General features: G+C 40.1%; 1 protein-coding gene across 4 annotated transcripts in view; it reads right to left on the reverse strand.

Annotated features, from left to right (window-relative positions):
* LOC127377460 (kelch domain-containing protein 8B-like) overlaps window positions 1-17,744 on the reverse strand; it is a 193,905-nt gene that overhangs the window by 69,495 nt on the left and 106,666 nt on the right. For all 4 annotated transcript variants that reach the window (XM_051425339.1, XM_051425341.1, XM_051425337.1 and 1 more), the window contains one exon: window positions 676-840. In XM_051425339.1, the coding sequence (XP_051281299.1) occupies window positions 676-840 (165 nt within the window). The remainder of the gene's footprint in view (window positions 1-675; window positions 841-17,744) is intronic.

The raw sequence follows: 17,744 nt of genomic DNA on the forward strand, positions 1-17,744 counted from the left end.
TTCAATAGTTGTTGAGATATTTCAGTCTGGACCAAAGTGGTGGATCGTCTGACTGCTTGTGTGAGGCTAAAAACAAATTATATATACATATTCTAATTTTACCTTAAGACAAAAAGAAAGAAATACATTAGCTAACTTAATTTGTATTAATTGCTTATTTTAAGCTGAGTATCTGCAAATCTGTACATCAACATATACAGCGAAACACACACAAAATAATGATCACTTCTTTCTTCTGAGTGATTGAGGATGGGCACATATTATTTCACTTAAGATTGATTTTAGCTAACATATTCTACATTTATTTTATTTTATTTTTTTATTAGTTTATCAAAAGTCAACAAATATGCCTGGACACTGGACAAAAAGCACCTGTATCTAAAAAGATCCAATGGTATCCACGTTTATGGAAATATAGCCAGATCTGCATATCATATGATATTATATCACATCATATAAAAATAAAGTCTGTCAAAGATCTATGTCTGTAATCTTCCATCACCTTGGATACTACTGTGTTTTTGTGCATTTATTCCAGTGGCAGTAGGGGACAGAGTCACTGTGAAAGGTCACCATGGTTTAAAAAAGTCTGGGAACCACTGGGATACAGACAAACACAGAGAAATAAAAATGTAAAAAGAGAGAAGGTAGATGATCTCAAATCTTGTTTCCTACCCATCAAGTAGATTTTGTTTCCTCTTAGGAAGGGCGTGGCTCCGTACCGCGGCGTTGGCATGGAGGTCAGCGGCTGCCATTGGTCCTTCTCTGCTTCATAAACCCTCACCAGGGCCTGTGGCGTTGTGTCGGCCCCCATGCCTCCAAACGCATACACCTTTCCATCTGCAGAGAGACAAGCAACACTGTATATTAACATTCGCCCTATTGGTGCAACAGCGTAGTCAATAGACATTTGCTCTAAAGCTTGTGGTCAGGTTAATGTGAGGTGAATGGAGGAAAAACGTTGCCAACACCTCTTCAAAAAGTCAGACAAAGTGATGCATCACAGCGCCCTTTTGTCGTGCTAAGCTCTCCAGCTTTAATGTCTCATCCAAACAGTTTGCAATATTTATGCACAGGTCTGAGAAACTTCCAGATGACCCTCAAATTATTTCTTTTCTTTTCACAAGGACACACGCAAACAACAACTGCAGTGTCATTAGAATATACAGAGGAGCAAGGGAAAGGGAGAGCAGGAAAATGCTGAGCAAGCAAACAGGGCGCTCCTGCAGAAACACTGGGGGAGGAAACACGAGGGAGAAGGGGATACGAAGGGAGAGGGGGGGGGGGAAGTAGCAGTGTAAGGATTAACAGCCCATCAGCACTCAGAGGTGTGACAATTTAAATCTGTGGAAGGAAGAGCAAGAGAGAGAGAGGGGACTGAGAGGGAGAGAGGGTGAGTGTCTCTGTCACCCAGACAGATGACAGATCCACAGAGCTGTGACTTAAACTGTGAAGAATAAAGCAATAATAAATCTGTCACTCGGGATGCAGCTCAACACGAGTGTGAGTGCCGCGCAGTTCAGCAGTTACGAGTGCGTAAATCCAATTCTACCGTTGTACATAAAATAAATGACGCAGCAATTTCAGCGCGTGAAGCAGCGTGCACATGGAGAGGCAGGGTGAGGCGGGAATCGAGAAAAAAAACCACTCACTCCTCAGCTTGTAAAAAAAAAAGTCAAATCACCTGGGAGCTCAGTGAGCACTGTAATTGCAAAGGGCAACACGTACCTCAATGTAAGCACGGCTGGTGTAATGAGTTATCTATAAATAGCAGTTTTCTACTGAATACTTCCATTTAGCCTCATTCGTATTTTCACCAGTGTGGAATCATAGTCCCTGTAATGACTTTTAATTGGTTTTTAGTAAGATCGCCTCCATGATGCCTACTAAAGAGAGTCTGTGTTAATGGCTCTTTGAGGCTGTAAAGGTCGTTGTAAAGAACAAAGTATGGAACAAATGGACATTTTGAATTGATGGCCATGCCGGACGAAAAGTCACCAAAGTCTGTAGACTTCATCGTCTAGAAAAGGTGGGTCAGAGAGTCTTCTGTGGATTGATATATAGAGAGGAAATGGTAGGAGGAATTATATGCAATTTGGTCTTTAAATAATGAAGCCTGTGCATAATTGTAAATTAGATTAACTGATGTCTGGCATTGATGGAACAAGATTGGGTCCTGCTAAGCCCCTCCCAAACTTCATCCCCAATCTGTGCTCCTAGTCCCTCCAACCACACATTTTTCAGAGAGCATGTGGCATAATTCACTTGTTCAGAGAATATATTTACAAAGTATAAGACCAGTTTTTTGGATTAGAGGTGGGCCCAACAAAAGGTTGTAGATTATTCTTTCTAAGAGGAAGACGTAAGGTACACTCTGACAGACATAATCCTTAATCTGCAAGTAATGGAAGAAATGTGTTGTGGGAAGGGAGAACCTATCTTCTAGCTGAATAAATGAGACAAATTGCAAATTGTATTGTCATTTTATAGGTGCATTCTAAATGTCAGCGCAGGTATAAAATCTACCATCCTGTCCAAATTACCTTAAAGAAAAATAAAAGTTTAATAAATCAAGGATTACAAGGACAAGGAAAATATGAAGTTAATAAGTCTCCAGCCTGTGTGTCTGTGTGTGTGTGTGTGTGTGTGTGTGTGTGTGTGTGTGTGTGTGTGTGGCCGTGTAGGCGTGTAGGCGTGTGTGTCTGCATCAAAGTGACAAAGTGCAATGTCGGCAACTTGCTGTATCCTGGATGGTGATTTTCTCCTAATGGCTTTCTAATGCTTTTCAGCTAACTTTCAACTAGTCTACAATGATGGACAGATGTGCACTTAAATCTGAACAATAAGAAAGTATTTTCAGAGATGATCTCGTAATTCACCACACAAAGGGAGGAAGTGAACAATGGCTGCCTCACTGTGCTGGAGTGACAATTGTTGCATTTCTGTGTGTGTGTGTGTGTGTGTGTGTGTGTGTGTGTGTGTGTGTGTGTGTATGTGTGTGTCAAAAGTAATAGCGAGAAATAAAGTAGATAAAACAACAATCAACAATGTGTATGTGTGTATCTGTAAGTATCTATACTGTTATAGAGCACATGATTTCACATGCAGGATGTGTGCTTGTGTGCAAACCAAATGGCACAAAGAAAAGAATTGTCTGTCAGACCAAATTGCTTTCACTTAAGCTTTTACACTTCCCAAAGCTCCTTTGTCATCGCAGTATGATAAGCATTTTCATGTACAATGAAATGAGAACCTGTTTTACTGAGGTTAAATGAAGAAAAAAACATTTACACAGCCAGAGGAGAGCTTGGATATCTGATGTTTTTCTTTTAAATGTGATGTGTTCTACGGGGAACATTCGGCTTTTATCAGGCAATAAATCACAACACCTGTGTGCTGTATCACACACTGGTTCAAATATATTGCGGGAAAAGGTTAAACATTTCTCTTCTTGTAATACTTGTGTATTATTTATTTTATGTATTTATTTTCATTCACGTTGTTCATTATCAAGGAAGAAAAGGACTATATTTTTTCCATCACAGTTAACACTACACTAATAAATGAGATTACATTGTACCCAGTACGCAGAGGGGTACAAATGAGAGCACAAGTTATCATAATGCCAATACATTATAATCAAAAGAAATCCCTACAGAGTCAAATTAAAATGAAAAATCTGCTCAGTAACAGTAAAAAGTGGCAAAAACTCAATCAGATGAAGAAAACATCTTTACCACTTTGACCACACATATGACTGCAAAAAAAACACATGCAAACACAGAAACACTGCCTGAACCATCTCAACTGACTGCACTATCACTATCACTGAACCTGTACTAGATCCAGCTCCTCCCCTGCCAGAGAGGTACAAGTCAAATCAGGCCAAATTTTATAAAAAATAGCCCATAATCCCAAATATGCCTCAAGAGGTTTTACAATGTGTACAACATTCAACACTCTCTGTGCTTAGAGCCTCAATTCAGGTAAAAAGTAACTTTTAACAGGTAAAAAATGGAAGAAACCTTGGGAAGAGCCACAGAGGAAGGATCCCTCTCCCAGGACAGACAAACGGACATTTATAGCCGTGATTCTCTGCCAGGTTCGGGCCCAAAACTGCTGTAGTAGGTGGGGCTTGGACAGAATTAGACTTTAAAAAACAAATATATTTAATATTTTATTAATAATGCATGCAAATGTAATTTATGAGTGAATTTGTTATTAGTTTTAAGTTAGTTTGCAAAGTTAGTTTTTAAGTATTTGCACTGTATTATATGCACAATGTAGTTTACTTTAGGTCTTAATAAACTATTACAATTATTTATTTTAAGCAGAAATTCTCGTTCAGGTCGGGCTCGGGACCAAAACTGCTTCTCGTGTTGGGCCTGATTTTTCAGGTTGAGAGCCAGTGCTGCAGAGACTGCCCTGTCTCACTGCTGCAGGTTGTTGGAGCTGTATGCAGCCCGAGAGCAAGAATGCAATGTAAACACAGTGGTTTTTGTAGTAAAGAAGTAAATGTACAAGGATATCACAAAGTACCAGGTAATGAAATTAAACATGATTTAAAGTAGAGTGAGTGCATTAATAATAAAGACATTCTTCTTTGTTTCTCTGTTTGGTTGCACAACCTGCCTTCACTGCATCCCACCACTAATGAAACCTTTGTAAATGTTAATGGGGGTACAACTTAGTATACACCTAGAAATACTGGCAGTATGACATGATGATAAATATCTACCAATGCGGACTGACTGACTGCGGATGCTTGACACTCACTGTCTGTTACCTGCGCCCTGCAACACCTCACTATTACTGTGAGTGTGTGTGTGTGTGTGTGTGTGTGTGTGTGTGTGTGTGTGTGTGTGTGTGTGTGTGTGTGTGTGTGTGTGCGCGCGCCCTCTGTTCTTTTGGCCCTGCCTCGGTCTAATCATGCGCAATCTCCTCTAATTAAGGAAACCGTGCTCTATTCTCTGCCCGTCACCCCTGGAGACTCCATGGCAACCACAGCGTAACCTACAAACTGTTATTATGGGTTGGCAGGTTGGTGCTTGGTGAACAAAAACTGTCACCACTCAAAATCCAGACCACTGAGTCACCGAAGCACCTGAAGCTAAGTGATAAAGAAACAAGCTTTCTGGAAAAAATGTGCACACAGCTCCCTGCTATGGAGTCATTAAAAACAATGACGCACAAATCTGCAAATGTACCAGCGACAGCCAACCTTAAAGATGGATGGGATTTATTACACATGCTTTATATTTTTGTCCTTCTTTTCCGCAGCTCTGATGTCAGTCTGCTGCTTTGATTCCTCTGCAGCACAACATCTTTCATCAGTCTCTGTGTCTGCGTCCCTCTCTTGTTGATATCCCGCTGCCTGTCCCTCACCATCTTTGGGCGTCCTCCTCTCAATGCTACTTTCACTTTACTTTCATCATTCTCCATCCCCTTTTTTCTCCATTTCAGATTAATTGACTGCTTCATCCATCCCTTCTCACCCTCTTTTTTCTCTTGCCTATCATTTTATCCTTTTATCCTTCCCGCTCAGCTCAGGATGCATTTATCCATTTGCACCCCCTCACCCCCCTTACCCATCTCCACACCCCACCCCAAACACAGCATTCAGGCCGAACGCTCTGCTATGGTAACAGCAGACAAAGCAAGATATGACAATACATTTGTTACTAATTATTAATTCAAATACATGTTTTCAAGCAATAAAGCATCTCAGTATGATACGATTCATTGAAGTGTATTTTAATATTTTTTAGGCTGCATGAAATAATCTTTCTGCTTCTACTGAGAGAAAAAGAGAGTAAACTTAAATATCCCCCCTATACATACAGACATATATATGTATTAAGACATATATACATATATTCTTCTTGGAACAGTAATGTGTGTCTGATTCTGTTTTTTAAAAAGCAAAAAAGTGTATTTACTATATTAAATTAATTCTAACTCATTACAAATCCCAGAATCTCTGAATATGCAAATGTTGTTCATTTCTAAAGTTGTTGTTTGTAAAGATGTCTCCTACTTCACTGTAAAGTCCATTCTCAATGGATGCGCACTGGTGGATCACACTGTACAAGTTACACACTGGACCAGGACTGACTTCCAGACTATTTGTGATGTCACAAATCCTGCTGGTAGGCCCCGCCCCTTAAAATCAGATGTTCAATGAGCACAGAGAAACTTTCCTCTTTCAGCAGATGAATGTGAAAACATCCTTCTAGAGTTAAACTCTGCACATATAGCATTCAAGCAGCACACTGTAGGAACAGGAAGAAACACTGATTTGAGTAGAGGGGGACATTAATAATTAGATAAGACTATAACTAATAATTAATATTTCGTCCTTCAGTCTAGCTTTTACTCTTTCTAATAAATGTCAAATTTTGCTTTTCTGTCTCCTCGAGGCAGAGCTCTTACGCCAGCTTAATGTGAGGCCGAAATAAAACACCAAATTAAATTTTGTTCCCAGCAGAATCTCACATTCAATTAGCCTGTCCATTCAAACTATTTAACATCCGTCGGAGTACGTTACAGCACGGCTTAGTCCTTTCAGATTCACATTCAGTCTGTCTTCAAAGTGTTCTTTCTAAGGACTTTGCTCACTTTGGAACATTTCTTTACTGGCGAACTGTTGGCCTCTTGAGTTCTAGCGAGGTTAGTAGAGCGCTCATACGATAATCTCACCAGGTATAAATCATTAGCTCCTATTTTTAGAGGCTCTGGATGAAAAACAGGGCGAGTAAGAATATAACAACAAAGTTAAAAAGAAGTGAGAGCAAATAACAGAAATTGAGAGCAGAAGTGATATATCAAACCTTCAAAGTACATCTATACGACATTAATCTGCTTAATATATTTGGAGGAAATGTAATTACTGCAGCAACGTTTTTTTACTGGATGCAGTAAATGAAATTCCTAAAGCTGGGCCCTGTAGGTGGAAGGGAGAGACGATAATGCTTTATGTTTTGCTACTGCAAATCAGCTGTAGGATTTCAAAGACCAAGACAGGGATTGCATCCTGAGCGTCCTTTAAGGGTTAGGCAACAATATGAATCATGCTTTAGCTGGCATGAGCGTATACTCAATTGCAAGAGTGGATATTGTAAGAAAGCAAATAAAATATGTTGTCAGTAAACATTTAGCAGAAGCATTTGAATTAATTAATTAATACTTTTTATTTTATGTCTGATCATTTATTTGACCCATCTCTCATGTGATAATTCAGACACAATAATCAACAACAAACAAAGCATTCTGGTATGTATACCAGAATCTAACTGCACAATATATGGACCAAATTGGAACAGCATACAAATGGTGTCTCAGAAACAAAGGAAATTACATGAATATATGAATACAGCCTCACATAAATACAAATATAAACACGCCATGCATATATAAACAAACATAACCCAACATGGATCAACATCAAGGCTCCAAATCATCTCAGTTGTCTGATCCAGCATGAGGCTTTTATCTGCCACACAAGTTTTTTCCCTCCATGCTTTAGAAACATGTTCAAAAAGCACAAAGACATTGTCAGAAAGGCGTTCAATTAGAACTCCATTCTCAGTTCAAATCTAAATCTTCTGGAACTTTTAAAACATTAATTCAAAATGTTTTCTTTATATTCATTATGAAAACATAAGGGTTCAACAGGCGAGTGTCAAAAGGAGATGAACAGAGAAGAGAAGTAGAGACCAGGAGCTACAGTATCATCAGTCACATCACCAAAGTTAGGAGATAAAAAGTCATTCAAAGAGGTAAAGAATGGATTTACACAGCTTCCACAGTGAAACTATATTTAAAATCTTCAAAGAGGTTAGGGTTAGACTAAAAAGGTTACGGTAACAGCAGTACATTTCTATAGTTAGTCCTTATTCAAAGATCTATTTAACAGAGTCTGGGATAGAATTAGTCCCAAAAAGCTGCTGTCTGCAGCACTGAGGGGAAAATGCACAAAAGGATTGTGCGGCTGATGCAAAGGGTGAAATGCACCTTTAACTGCGCTGCCAAGCAAATAGAGTCTTTTTGTGCTTTTTGCACGTATTTAAATTAGGTAATATGCATAAATATGGTGCAAAATTGTTGCAAATTCATACTTTGCAGTCACGTGGTTACCATGGTTACCTGGCGGGCAAGAAACATATATATTTACATATATCCGTCACCTTACACCGCACAAAAAATGAAAGCCTACAAAAGTACGGATAGATATCTTTTCTTCAGGAGTGGATGGGTTAACAGCGCTGTCGTATGGGAGGTGAGGAACAGGAATATCTTCATAATCAAAGCTAACAGGAGTGTTACTAGTTAGCTAGCTAATGTTACCCGCTAACGTTTGCGGGTGTGATGAAGTCTTCATCTGAATATGTTCACTCTGCCTGCCGGCCAATGACAGCTTGATAAGTAACGTTAGTTTAAAAAAAACCTTATGCCAACTAGGCTGTATCATATATGGCTAGCAGGATGTCAGACATTGTAGCCTATATACTTTTGTATAGTAAAACTGGCGACGTCCTGGCAAGATCCTTGATTAGTTTACTGGGTTTCGTTGCTGGAGAACGATGTTCTCGTCCGCCAGCTAGTAGTTGTGACGTCACGTGCAAAGTATGAATTTCTATTCAAATTAGCCAAATTGCAACAAAAAAAAAAATCCAATTCACAAACACCAGCGCCAATAACCACACGCAGTTAGTGGAAATTATTTGCATCTTCAGAGAGTTGGTGGGAACCGAAGCGCAGAGGTGTCACACCCGGACTTTCCTGTGATATGGCAGTGGTGTTTGTAGCCAGTGGAAACAATACTCACAGTACATCATACACACACAGATGGCACAGACAGTACAATAGCTGTTATTCACCACGAGGGAATGAAACTGTAAAACAACATAAAACCTACTGCTGTGAGAAATGGGAACGACGGTTGCGCACCGGAGACAAACGGCTCTCCATGCACCCAGGGGCATGAAGGGAGGCGCACAGTAAAAGCACCCCAAATAACTATCACTCTGAGAATACATCAATACAGAGTGAGTCATAGAAAATCGAGAGACATCCCGCAGGTAGAAACAAATGAAAGAGCACGGGCAGTTAATAGATAATCAGAATAGAAGATATGAGTAGAAAGTATTGTTCTTACAACTGCATTTAAAAATGTTTTACCCAAACGTTGCTTAACCTTGATGCTACATCAGCAATTCTCTGTAGTGGCGCCAGTAATATTTGTTGAACATTTAACAAACACAACAAGGGCAAGTTGCACTCAGCTGCAAGACATTATGTTTGCACTGTAATACCATCAGTGCAATGGTTCAGGGCGCTATCAGCGACTGCACTGCATTCTTGGTGAATTTGTAAGATGTGACTTTCCATCCCTGGAAACACATGACAGGGACAAAGTTGTCCTGTAATGACAGCCCTCACTGCTGCTGTGATAGATGGAAGATGATCTCCAACAGTGACATTTAAAGGGCATTGCACTCTTCCTAATGACCGCTCATCAATACAGAATCAATACAAACCTCCCACCCGCTGCTCGCTATAGTCACCATGCACTATCTATGGACAGAGAGAGGACAGCGCTTGGGTCCTTCTTTACTTTCTTTTCTTTCCTTCTTCCCTTATTTCTTTTTAAAGTTTCTTGCAGATGTACTGTCAGTGACGATGCAGAAGGACCGGTCTACAACGACATGGTACTGTCGGCTTCATGTAACACAGACACACACTCACACAGAGGGGTCAATAGCCGTCACAGTGTCCTCTGTAGTGAGGCTAAGGGTCAATCAATAGTCCCGTCAAATCCTCCTTCTGAAGACCACCTTGGAAGGGAAAGATCAGAGTGTATTTATTGGTCTGAAAGAACTCGGCCGATCGTGAAGAAAAGAAGCGGGTTCAGCACACGGAGTTCAGATTCACACCGGAGGGGGAACAGGAAGTGAGAGCAGTTTCCCCTTAGTTGGACTGATAATGGAGAGAACACAGACCTGGGTTGAGTTTATTTTCTCTGAACGCAGCATGTGCACTTGACAGAAATAGACTGAGGACACTTCCCCAGGTTGAATAATAGCAGGAAATGAAAGGTGAGTTGACAAACCCAGGAGAATATTCTGAAATAATTATGGTTGGTCACCAGTCAGGCAGCCAACTGAAACGTTGAAACCAGCTTGAATGGTAGTAGAATTTGACACTGAACTGAAAAAGGAAAATATCATCACCTTAAGCTAACATTATAGTAACACATTATCACTAGTGTGTGACGCCCCCTGGTTTGTTTACCTGTGTTACTTATGCTTTGATTCTTAAATGCAGTGGGTACCTGAGGAGTGGGCGATCACCTCAGTGGTCCCTGCTATAAAAAACCCTGCCTTTCTGGCCAAAGAGTCTCTCTCATGCATTGTTGAGTTGTTTTCAGCCATCCAACATCTTACTATCACTACATGTTTCACTCACTACACTTTCACCACTGACTTTACTGATAAACACGCCTCATCCTATCCTTAGTTTATTTTGGGTTGCAGTTACCCTGTTTTGTTGTTCAGCTCATCCATCTGTCTTTTTGGTCCATTTGCACCATAGGGGATGTGGGGAAAGTTTCTGCCATCTAAATGCCAAACACAAACGAAGAGAGCAGGGCTGAAAGTGACATTAGTGTGAGTGAGAGCTACTATATGGGTTTCCTGTAAGTTACAGCAAAAATGGACAAACATTTGTTGCTGACACTGTTCAACTGAAGTTGGGTATGACAGTGGAAACACTTCAAACATGTCGACCCACACAGCATTCAAACAGCCTCTCATTCAGACCATGCCAAAGCAATGACTAATGCTATAGGAGTGTTTATCACTGCGGGTATGCAACCAGTATAGAGTACTTACTCAGTATAGAGAATGCAGGGTTTAAGCATATGGTCAAAGTGTGTGAGCCTCCCTACAATGTGCACCTAATTATGTGCAATTACACCCTACCTCATACACACAGTCACATGCTCTAACACACACAACAAAAGCTGAATGCCATGGTTACGTTATTAGGAAGTGATCAAAGGGAAGAGTGTGGGTGGACACTGAAGGGCATAAAGCATAAGCAAAGTGCAAAAATAGTTCAGCCTGATGCTATAGATAGCTTCAACATGGCGTCCAGTAACTGAATGTGGGGGATAACATTGACCTTATTAGGTATCATCCCTTGCAAGGGGCAGAATCACCCGAGATGCAGTTCTGATTACTATTAGATGCCCCATCTTGCAGATGTACGTTCCCAGTCCCACCCGCCAAGTGAAATTCCAATTAATTGCGCCTACAGTAAAGTTTGTTTTTGAAATTCTTGGATTTTAAAAGTCAATATAATTTGCAATATAGGTACTGTTTAATGAGCCACCTTTAGAAGATATGAACTGAAAATAAGCCTGATTAAATGTCATTAATTTTCCATTTAATATTAATGATGTATGTCACACTGTATCAGTGTCTTAAAAAGAAATTAAGTAGGCGGGCTATAAAGTGAGGGAGACCAGCTAAATTAAGACTTTATTATCAGGCAACCTGGCATATGGTTTACCTAAAGGCAATGCAGTTACATGAATAAAAACAGCCTCTCATATTTCCATATTTTATCATTTCATTCTGCTCCCACCTGCATTAGAGCTTGTGTATCCACAGGGATCCCAATCCTGTTGCACTTACAGTACAATTACAAGTGCAATTTACATTGGCACGGTGCAGTAGAGGCTGTGGCAATGCCAATCCAGTAGTGTACTATAGTGCCAAGAATGAATGCGACTCAGAGCAGGTCGACAGCTGAGCGTACTTTGTGCCATAATATTTTGGTGAAGGAACGCCCATATAAACCTCGGAAATCAGTTTTGTTTGCCTTCCAACAAAGACAAAGACAAAATAGTTTTATTACGATTTCGGCGTCAGTGCCAGCCAGCAAGAATAGAGATTAAAGAACAGTTTACTGTCGGTCTTTCCTTTACTCTGGTGACTCTCTTTATCTGAAGGCAGCAGTATCTGTTTCATCTTGGCTGGTTACATTTGTCAGTGTTGAGAAAGAAATAAAAGAAACCACAAACTTGTCTTATAATTAATTATTCGACACAGTTCGAACCACGTAGGAGACGGACGCATTGACAACAGACACACAGTCAAGTCAGTTCTCAAGTCTGACTAAAATGTTGCCTAGATGTTTATTTATCTATGCGCTGAGAGAGAGTGTTCAGGTTGAATCTTATAGCAGTGTTCCCAAAAACAAAATCCTAATTTATCATCATCATTGATCATTAACAGGATCACATTGATGTTCCAGTATGAAGTTTAAAACGGCACTTCGCAGTCAAATTGATCCGACTCAATGTTTCTCTTCTTGTTCCTACAGTGTGCTGTCTGAATGCTGTATGTGCAGAGTTTGACTCTAGAAGGATGTTTTCACATTCATCTGCTGAAAGTGGAAAGTTTCTCTGTGCTCATTGAACATCTGATTTTAAGGGGCGGGGCCTACCAGCAGGATTTGTAACATCACAAATAGTCTGGAAGTCAGTCCTGGTCCAGTATCAACTTGTACAGTGTGATGTAGAAACTTGAAGCCACCAGTGCACATCCACTGAGAATGGACTTCAGCCTGGCTACAAAGTTACCAAAGTGAGCATGGCTGGGAACTAGAGCCCAGTGTCCACCCATAGCAACCAAAAGCATTATTATTTATTTTATGGTTATGGTTAGGCGTTAAGGTAAAGGAAAGATGGTGGTCTTGGTTAAATATTGAAAAAGTTAACAGTAACTTGAAGCACAAGACAGGGGATGTTTACTTGATCAGCATTTAACCAGAACAATGATCTTCCCCTAAAGTTAACCACAATGCTTTTGATGCATAACCACATGCAGGAAGTAAACCCCTGTCTCTGGTCAATGTCCTGCCTTTTATACACCTCCTGTGACTGCCTATAAGGTAGAGATCCTCACAGACCCCAGGGTTGTGTATTATTACTAATCAATGTATTGTAAAAAGAAACTTTTAATAATAGCCCGGGCGTTTATTTGGCAAAACATGTAGCCACACCAGGCTAGTAAAGAAGACCTGCATCTCCTTGGGACCCTGCTTTTATTGGAAGTTTTAAGGTAAATCAGCATTCAAGGATACCTGTGTGGCTCCCATTGTCATCCCTGTCTAAGAACCTGGGGAGATGTATTAGCATGTGGCATAAAAGAGTAGCACTGAATTGTTACTATTGGACATAATCCAGGCAGAAATTACATTTACCTCAAAATATTTTTGCACCCCTTATGGATCGTGTCATGTGTGGACAACTCACAGCTGATATATAGTCTAGACTGATTTATTGTTTGTCTGACCCTGATGAAGACCTCGAGTCGATACGCGTCAGTCCGTTTTATTGTCCATGCTCAAAGAATGAATTTATTATATAAATTCATCCACAGATAGCTATGGAAAAAAACTAAGGCACTCCTTAGTTTTTTTCCATAGCTATCTGCACCACTTGACATTAAAATTCCCTGAATTCATGTTTTTTTGGATGCACTGTATTAACTCATACAATTTAATGATATGCTATGGTCACATTTTAGACTGAGAGACAGGCTTAAATTCAGTAAAAAACAAACAAACATGTATTTGGACCATTGACAGTATATATAATGGACAGAGCGGGTCTGAAAAGTGAAGCCAACGCAGAAGTGTCTTTAACCTGCATTCTATCTAATGGCCAGCAGGGGGAGTTCATTGGCTGCAATACCGATACCATACAGTCTTATAAAGAAATGACCCAACTAAATGAGTTTATGGTGTCAATCTCTAGTTTCAGTCTTCTTCCATAAAGCATGATTTTCATTTAGTAAATGATGGTCCCATTTAGAGTAAAATAGACGATAAAGCAGGGTAGGCTACCTTGTGATTGACAGGTCATTCTCAGTGAGTTAGTCCAGCTTAATGCACCAAACTCAGATCAAACTGTCAAACTAGGCAGTGCTGATCAGAAATAAATCAAGATTCTGTACCTGCTAAATCGTTTCAGAAACATATTTTAGTGAACTGTTTAGCTGTTAAATGAGCTTGTGTGTGACCTGGTGAGCCACCATTGTTTCCTGCTAAAGTGGAGTGCAAAGCAGCAGGGCAACTCGCAGTGCGTCACCTGCTGGCACTGTCATGACGATGGCGAGAGCGCCAAACTTGAGGCTTCAAAACGGGACTTCACAAACCAATGGGTGACGTCATGATAGGTTCACACTGATTTGTAAAAAGATATTTCTATTCAATGTTTCACTAATCTGCCACAATTATGTAATGTAATGAGGGTTTTTTCCAAGCAAATATTAATATGTGTATATATATATTGTCTCCAAGCAACCCTCTGGCCACCCCATGAATATTTCTCTAGATCCACCCCTTTTTTTTATACCATTTTTGCTTTAACATAAGATGTTTGACCTACAGGGATCGAATCTTATTTACATTCAGTGAATTGTTTTTATTTTCTCTCTCTCTCACTCTCTCTCTCTCTCACACACACACACACACACACACACACACACACACACAGTTCCTTGCTGCTTTGACAATGGCCTGTTTTTTGTTATATGTGCTACTTAATGTATTCTCATTAGTTGGAGATGCAAGACAGAAACTACAGAAGTGACCTTGCGCTGTGATTCTTAGTTTTGTCTATGTGTTTACCTCAAAACAATAAACCATCTTTTGTGGGAGGGGGTTTTCTAGATGCTCCACATTGCATTGTTGTTTTATGCATTATTGTTTCTTGCAGAGCAATGAAAAGTTTACCTCCCCAGTTGACACAGATTTGTTTTTTGATAATTCAGTTTCCTTTTCCCTTTGATTGTTTTCTGGGTGTTTTTTAAGTCTCTTTTCTCACACACTTCTCAGTGTTTTGTATGAATCCTGTCAATTCTCCTATCTAATTTCATCCTCTATATTTTCTTCCCGGATTGCTGTTGTTGGGTGAAAAAAGGTGTCTCTACTTTTCAAGCATCCAGACACAAAATACCTTATATTTAGATTCAAATTGATACTTTCAGTGAATTACTCAGCGGGTGTGATGTTTTTATAATATTTTTTCTAAAACAAGTGATGCCATCAAAATTCCAGGTAGCAGGAAAATAAATAAAAACAGGAATGGGTGACAGCAATTTAAAATGTCACCCTCTACATTTGGATCCAAGTAAACATGTTGCACCCTGGCCTGTACTTTCACGGCAGTAAACTGGCAGTAAAGGCCAATATTGGCAGCATGCTCCCATTAACTCTGGGCCACACCACTGAGCTGGGTGTGCTGATCTTGATGTGGGTGTGTTATGAATATTCTGCCATTAATGTTATGTTAAGCATCCTAACACGCTCTCGCTCAAAGTGGAGGTGGTGGGGTGGATGATGGCTCAAACAAACAAACTTTTAACATGTTCGTGTCCTGTGTGAAACCAATAGTAAGCTATTTCTTTTAGGTAACATATTTATTCCTGTGGCCTACTCAAGTTATGTCAGATATGTAACAATCTTTTCCTAAACCTAACCCAGTAGTTTTTGTGCCTAAACCTAACCAAACAGTGACCATGTTAAGCACACAAGCTTTATTTTGAAAGGCTAACCAGACGTTGCATATTTATTACTGGAGGGCCACTGACCAATCAACAGTATTTGTTGGGAGTGAGATACACTGTGCTGCATACTGCTGTAGCATCACTGTATAAACACTTGTAACAGTAGCTAAAGCATTTTTTGCTAACCTTTGACGATCTTTGGTCAAGAGTTCCATAATTTGTAGGAACACAAAAGCAGAATTTGTTGAAAAAGCCTCTATATATAAGCCAAAAATTAAACTAATGACAAATTAACTGCACTAGTGACCTTTCTTAAGTCCCGCCCCTTTTTTCTATGTGCTCCAATAACAGCTGAGCAAGCTTCAACCTCAGTCCACTTTCCCCTTCCCTACACTTTTGAAAAGACAGCTACGTTTTGAAGATGGTTAAAAGATAAAAGCAACATATATATAGTCACATCGTATGTTAGCTAATGTTAGCAAAACAATAGCTAAGTAGCTAACTAACAATTAACGTAAACCAATGAATTAGCTAACTTTCCAACATCGTCTAACGGTTATTGAAACACAGAGCGGGACTTCTCCGCACACACACAGGTTTTGCTGCTACAGTCTAACTTGGTCTAGTATGACCAGTAGCTTATGGTGGCTTATGTTTGCTAGCATAGTCAATTTTTGATGACTCTTCTCCGCTTGTGTTGCTGCAGACTTTGCACATACTACCACCGGTCTTTACACTGGCACTGTGTCACATTACCACATTGTAACTGACCAGTGCAAAAACATCTAAAGCTGCTGGCTGCAGGGCAAAGCGTATAGAGTTTCAAACAAACAACTTTCAAGTTCACTCCTCTCAGGAGGCTCCTGTGGACTAATCAACTAACAGGAAGCTGCTCCTGCCTGACCTTTCCATTCCCTTCACTGCTGCCATGCTCTCTACTGTACTTGACTCACAATCTTACAGCACAAAGCCTTTTCTTACCGCTTCACTACTGCTCTGCTGTCATAGGTTGGCCGTTAGTCAAATGTCTTCTTGGAATAAATGATTCATATGACAGCATTGCACGCGCACTCCTGAAATCGTCAAAATGCCACTAAGGCAAGGATTCAAAATCATAATTACAGTATCTGGCTGTGGTACCCGGGCCAATTAAGCTTTTTACTGCTCCTGTTATGCGGGGACCTGGCAGCAGTGAGCCCACGTCCTCTTTACACTTCAGACTGTGGTTTAGGAAATCAGGCGTTTGGGAAATTAGCTTTTGATTTGAAGCCCAGTAAAAAAGTCAACTGGTAGTTCAGAGAGTGATTGAGTAGAGATCATATTAGGTTTGACAGGAATTGAACAGGTTGTCTTAATTATTGTTACAGTGACAAAGATAGGGACTGCAATGCCCAATGAAAGAATTGTGCTTGAAGTTCTGCAGTTGCTTGATTTGAAGCTTAAAGGCAGTGTTTTCTGTCTGTTTGAAGTTAATTCCTCAGTGTTTTGGCATGTTGGTCCATATTTATGCTGATGCCCTGTACAGCTGACTAGTCACAGGGTAGAATTAATGGTGCCAGGGTTCGTCTCCCACTGGGGCTGCAATCATAACCAATCACAGCACTGTAGGGCGCTTTAGGTTTTAGAATTTCCAGAAAGCACATACAGTACTACTGTGCTGTGTTTAGATAGGGATGATTGAACACTGCCCTTCCAGTGTTTTTTTAAATGGACTGTTACCTCCTGAAAAACACTTCAAATCACAGTATTCAAATTGCAAAATGTCGTCACAGACTGGCAGCAAATCAGTGTGTAATGATTCTCTTGCTTCTAATCTGTTCACAAGTGGTCACAAATGTGAAATTCAGGCAATGTTTACACATAACATTAACATTCATTTTGGGAGATCTGATCACAAGTAGACGTTTCTAAGTACCAGTGTGAATGGACTCAAGACGTATTGAGGAGATCCAATCACTCAGGCCACATACGGAGGCTGTCTGGGCCCCACTGAAGGACCGCCCAGTCAACTGACGTCCTATGCGCAAGCGTTAGTACGTACGCATGTGCACACCAATAGCGCATAGTAACTTTTGCTGGTTTAATAAATCACGGTCAAGCAGCACATCCACAAACACATACACTCCCGAGAATTCCCTAATCTCCTGTGTTTCACTGTATTAC

This window comes from Dicentrarchus labrax, unplaced genomic scaffold (genome assembly GCF_905237075.1).
Source record: "Dicentrarchus labrax unplaced genomic scaffold, dlabrax2021, whole genome shotgun sequence".
Lineage (NCBI taxonomy): Eukaryota > Metazoa > Chordata > Actinopteri > Moronidae > Dicentrarchus > Dicentrarchus labrax.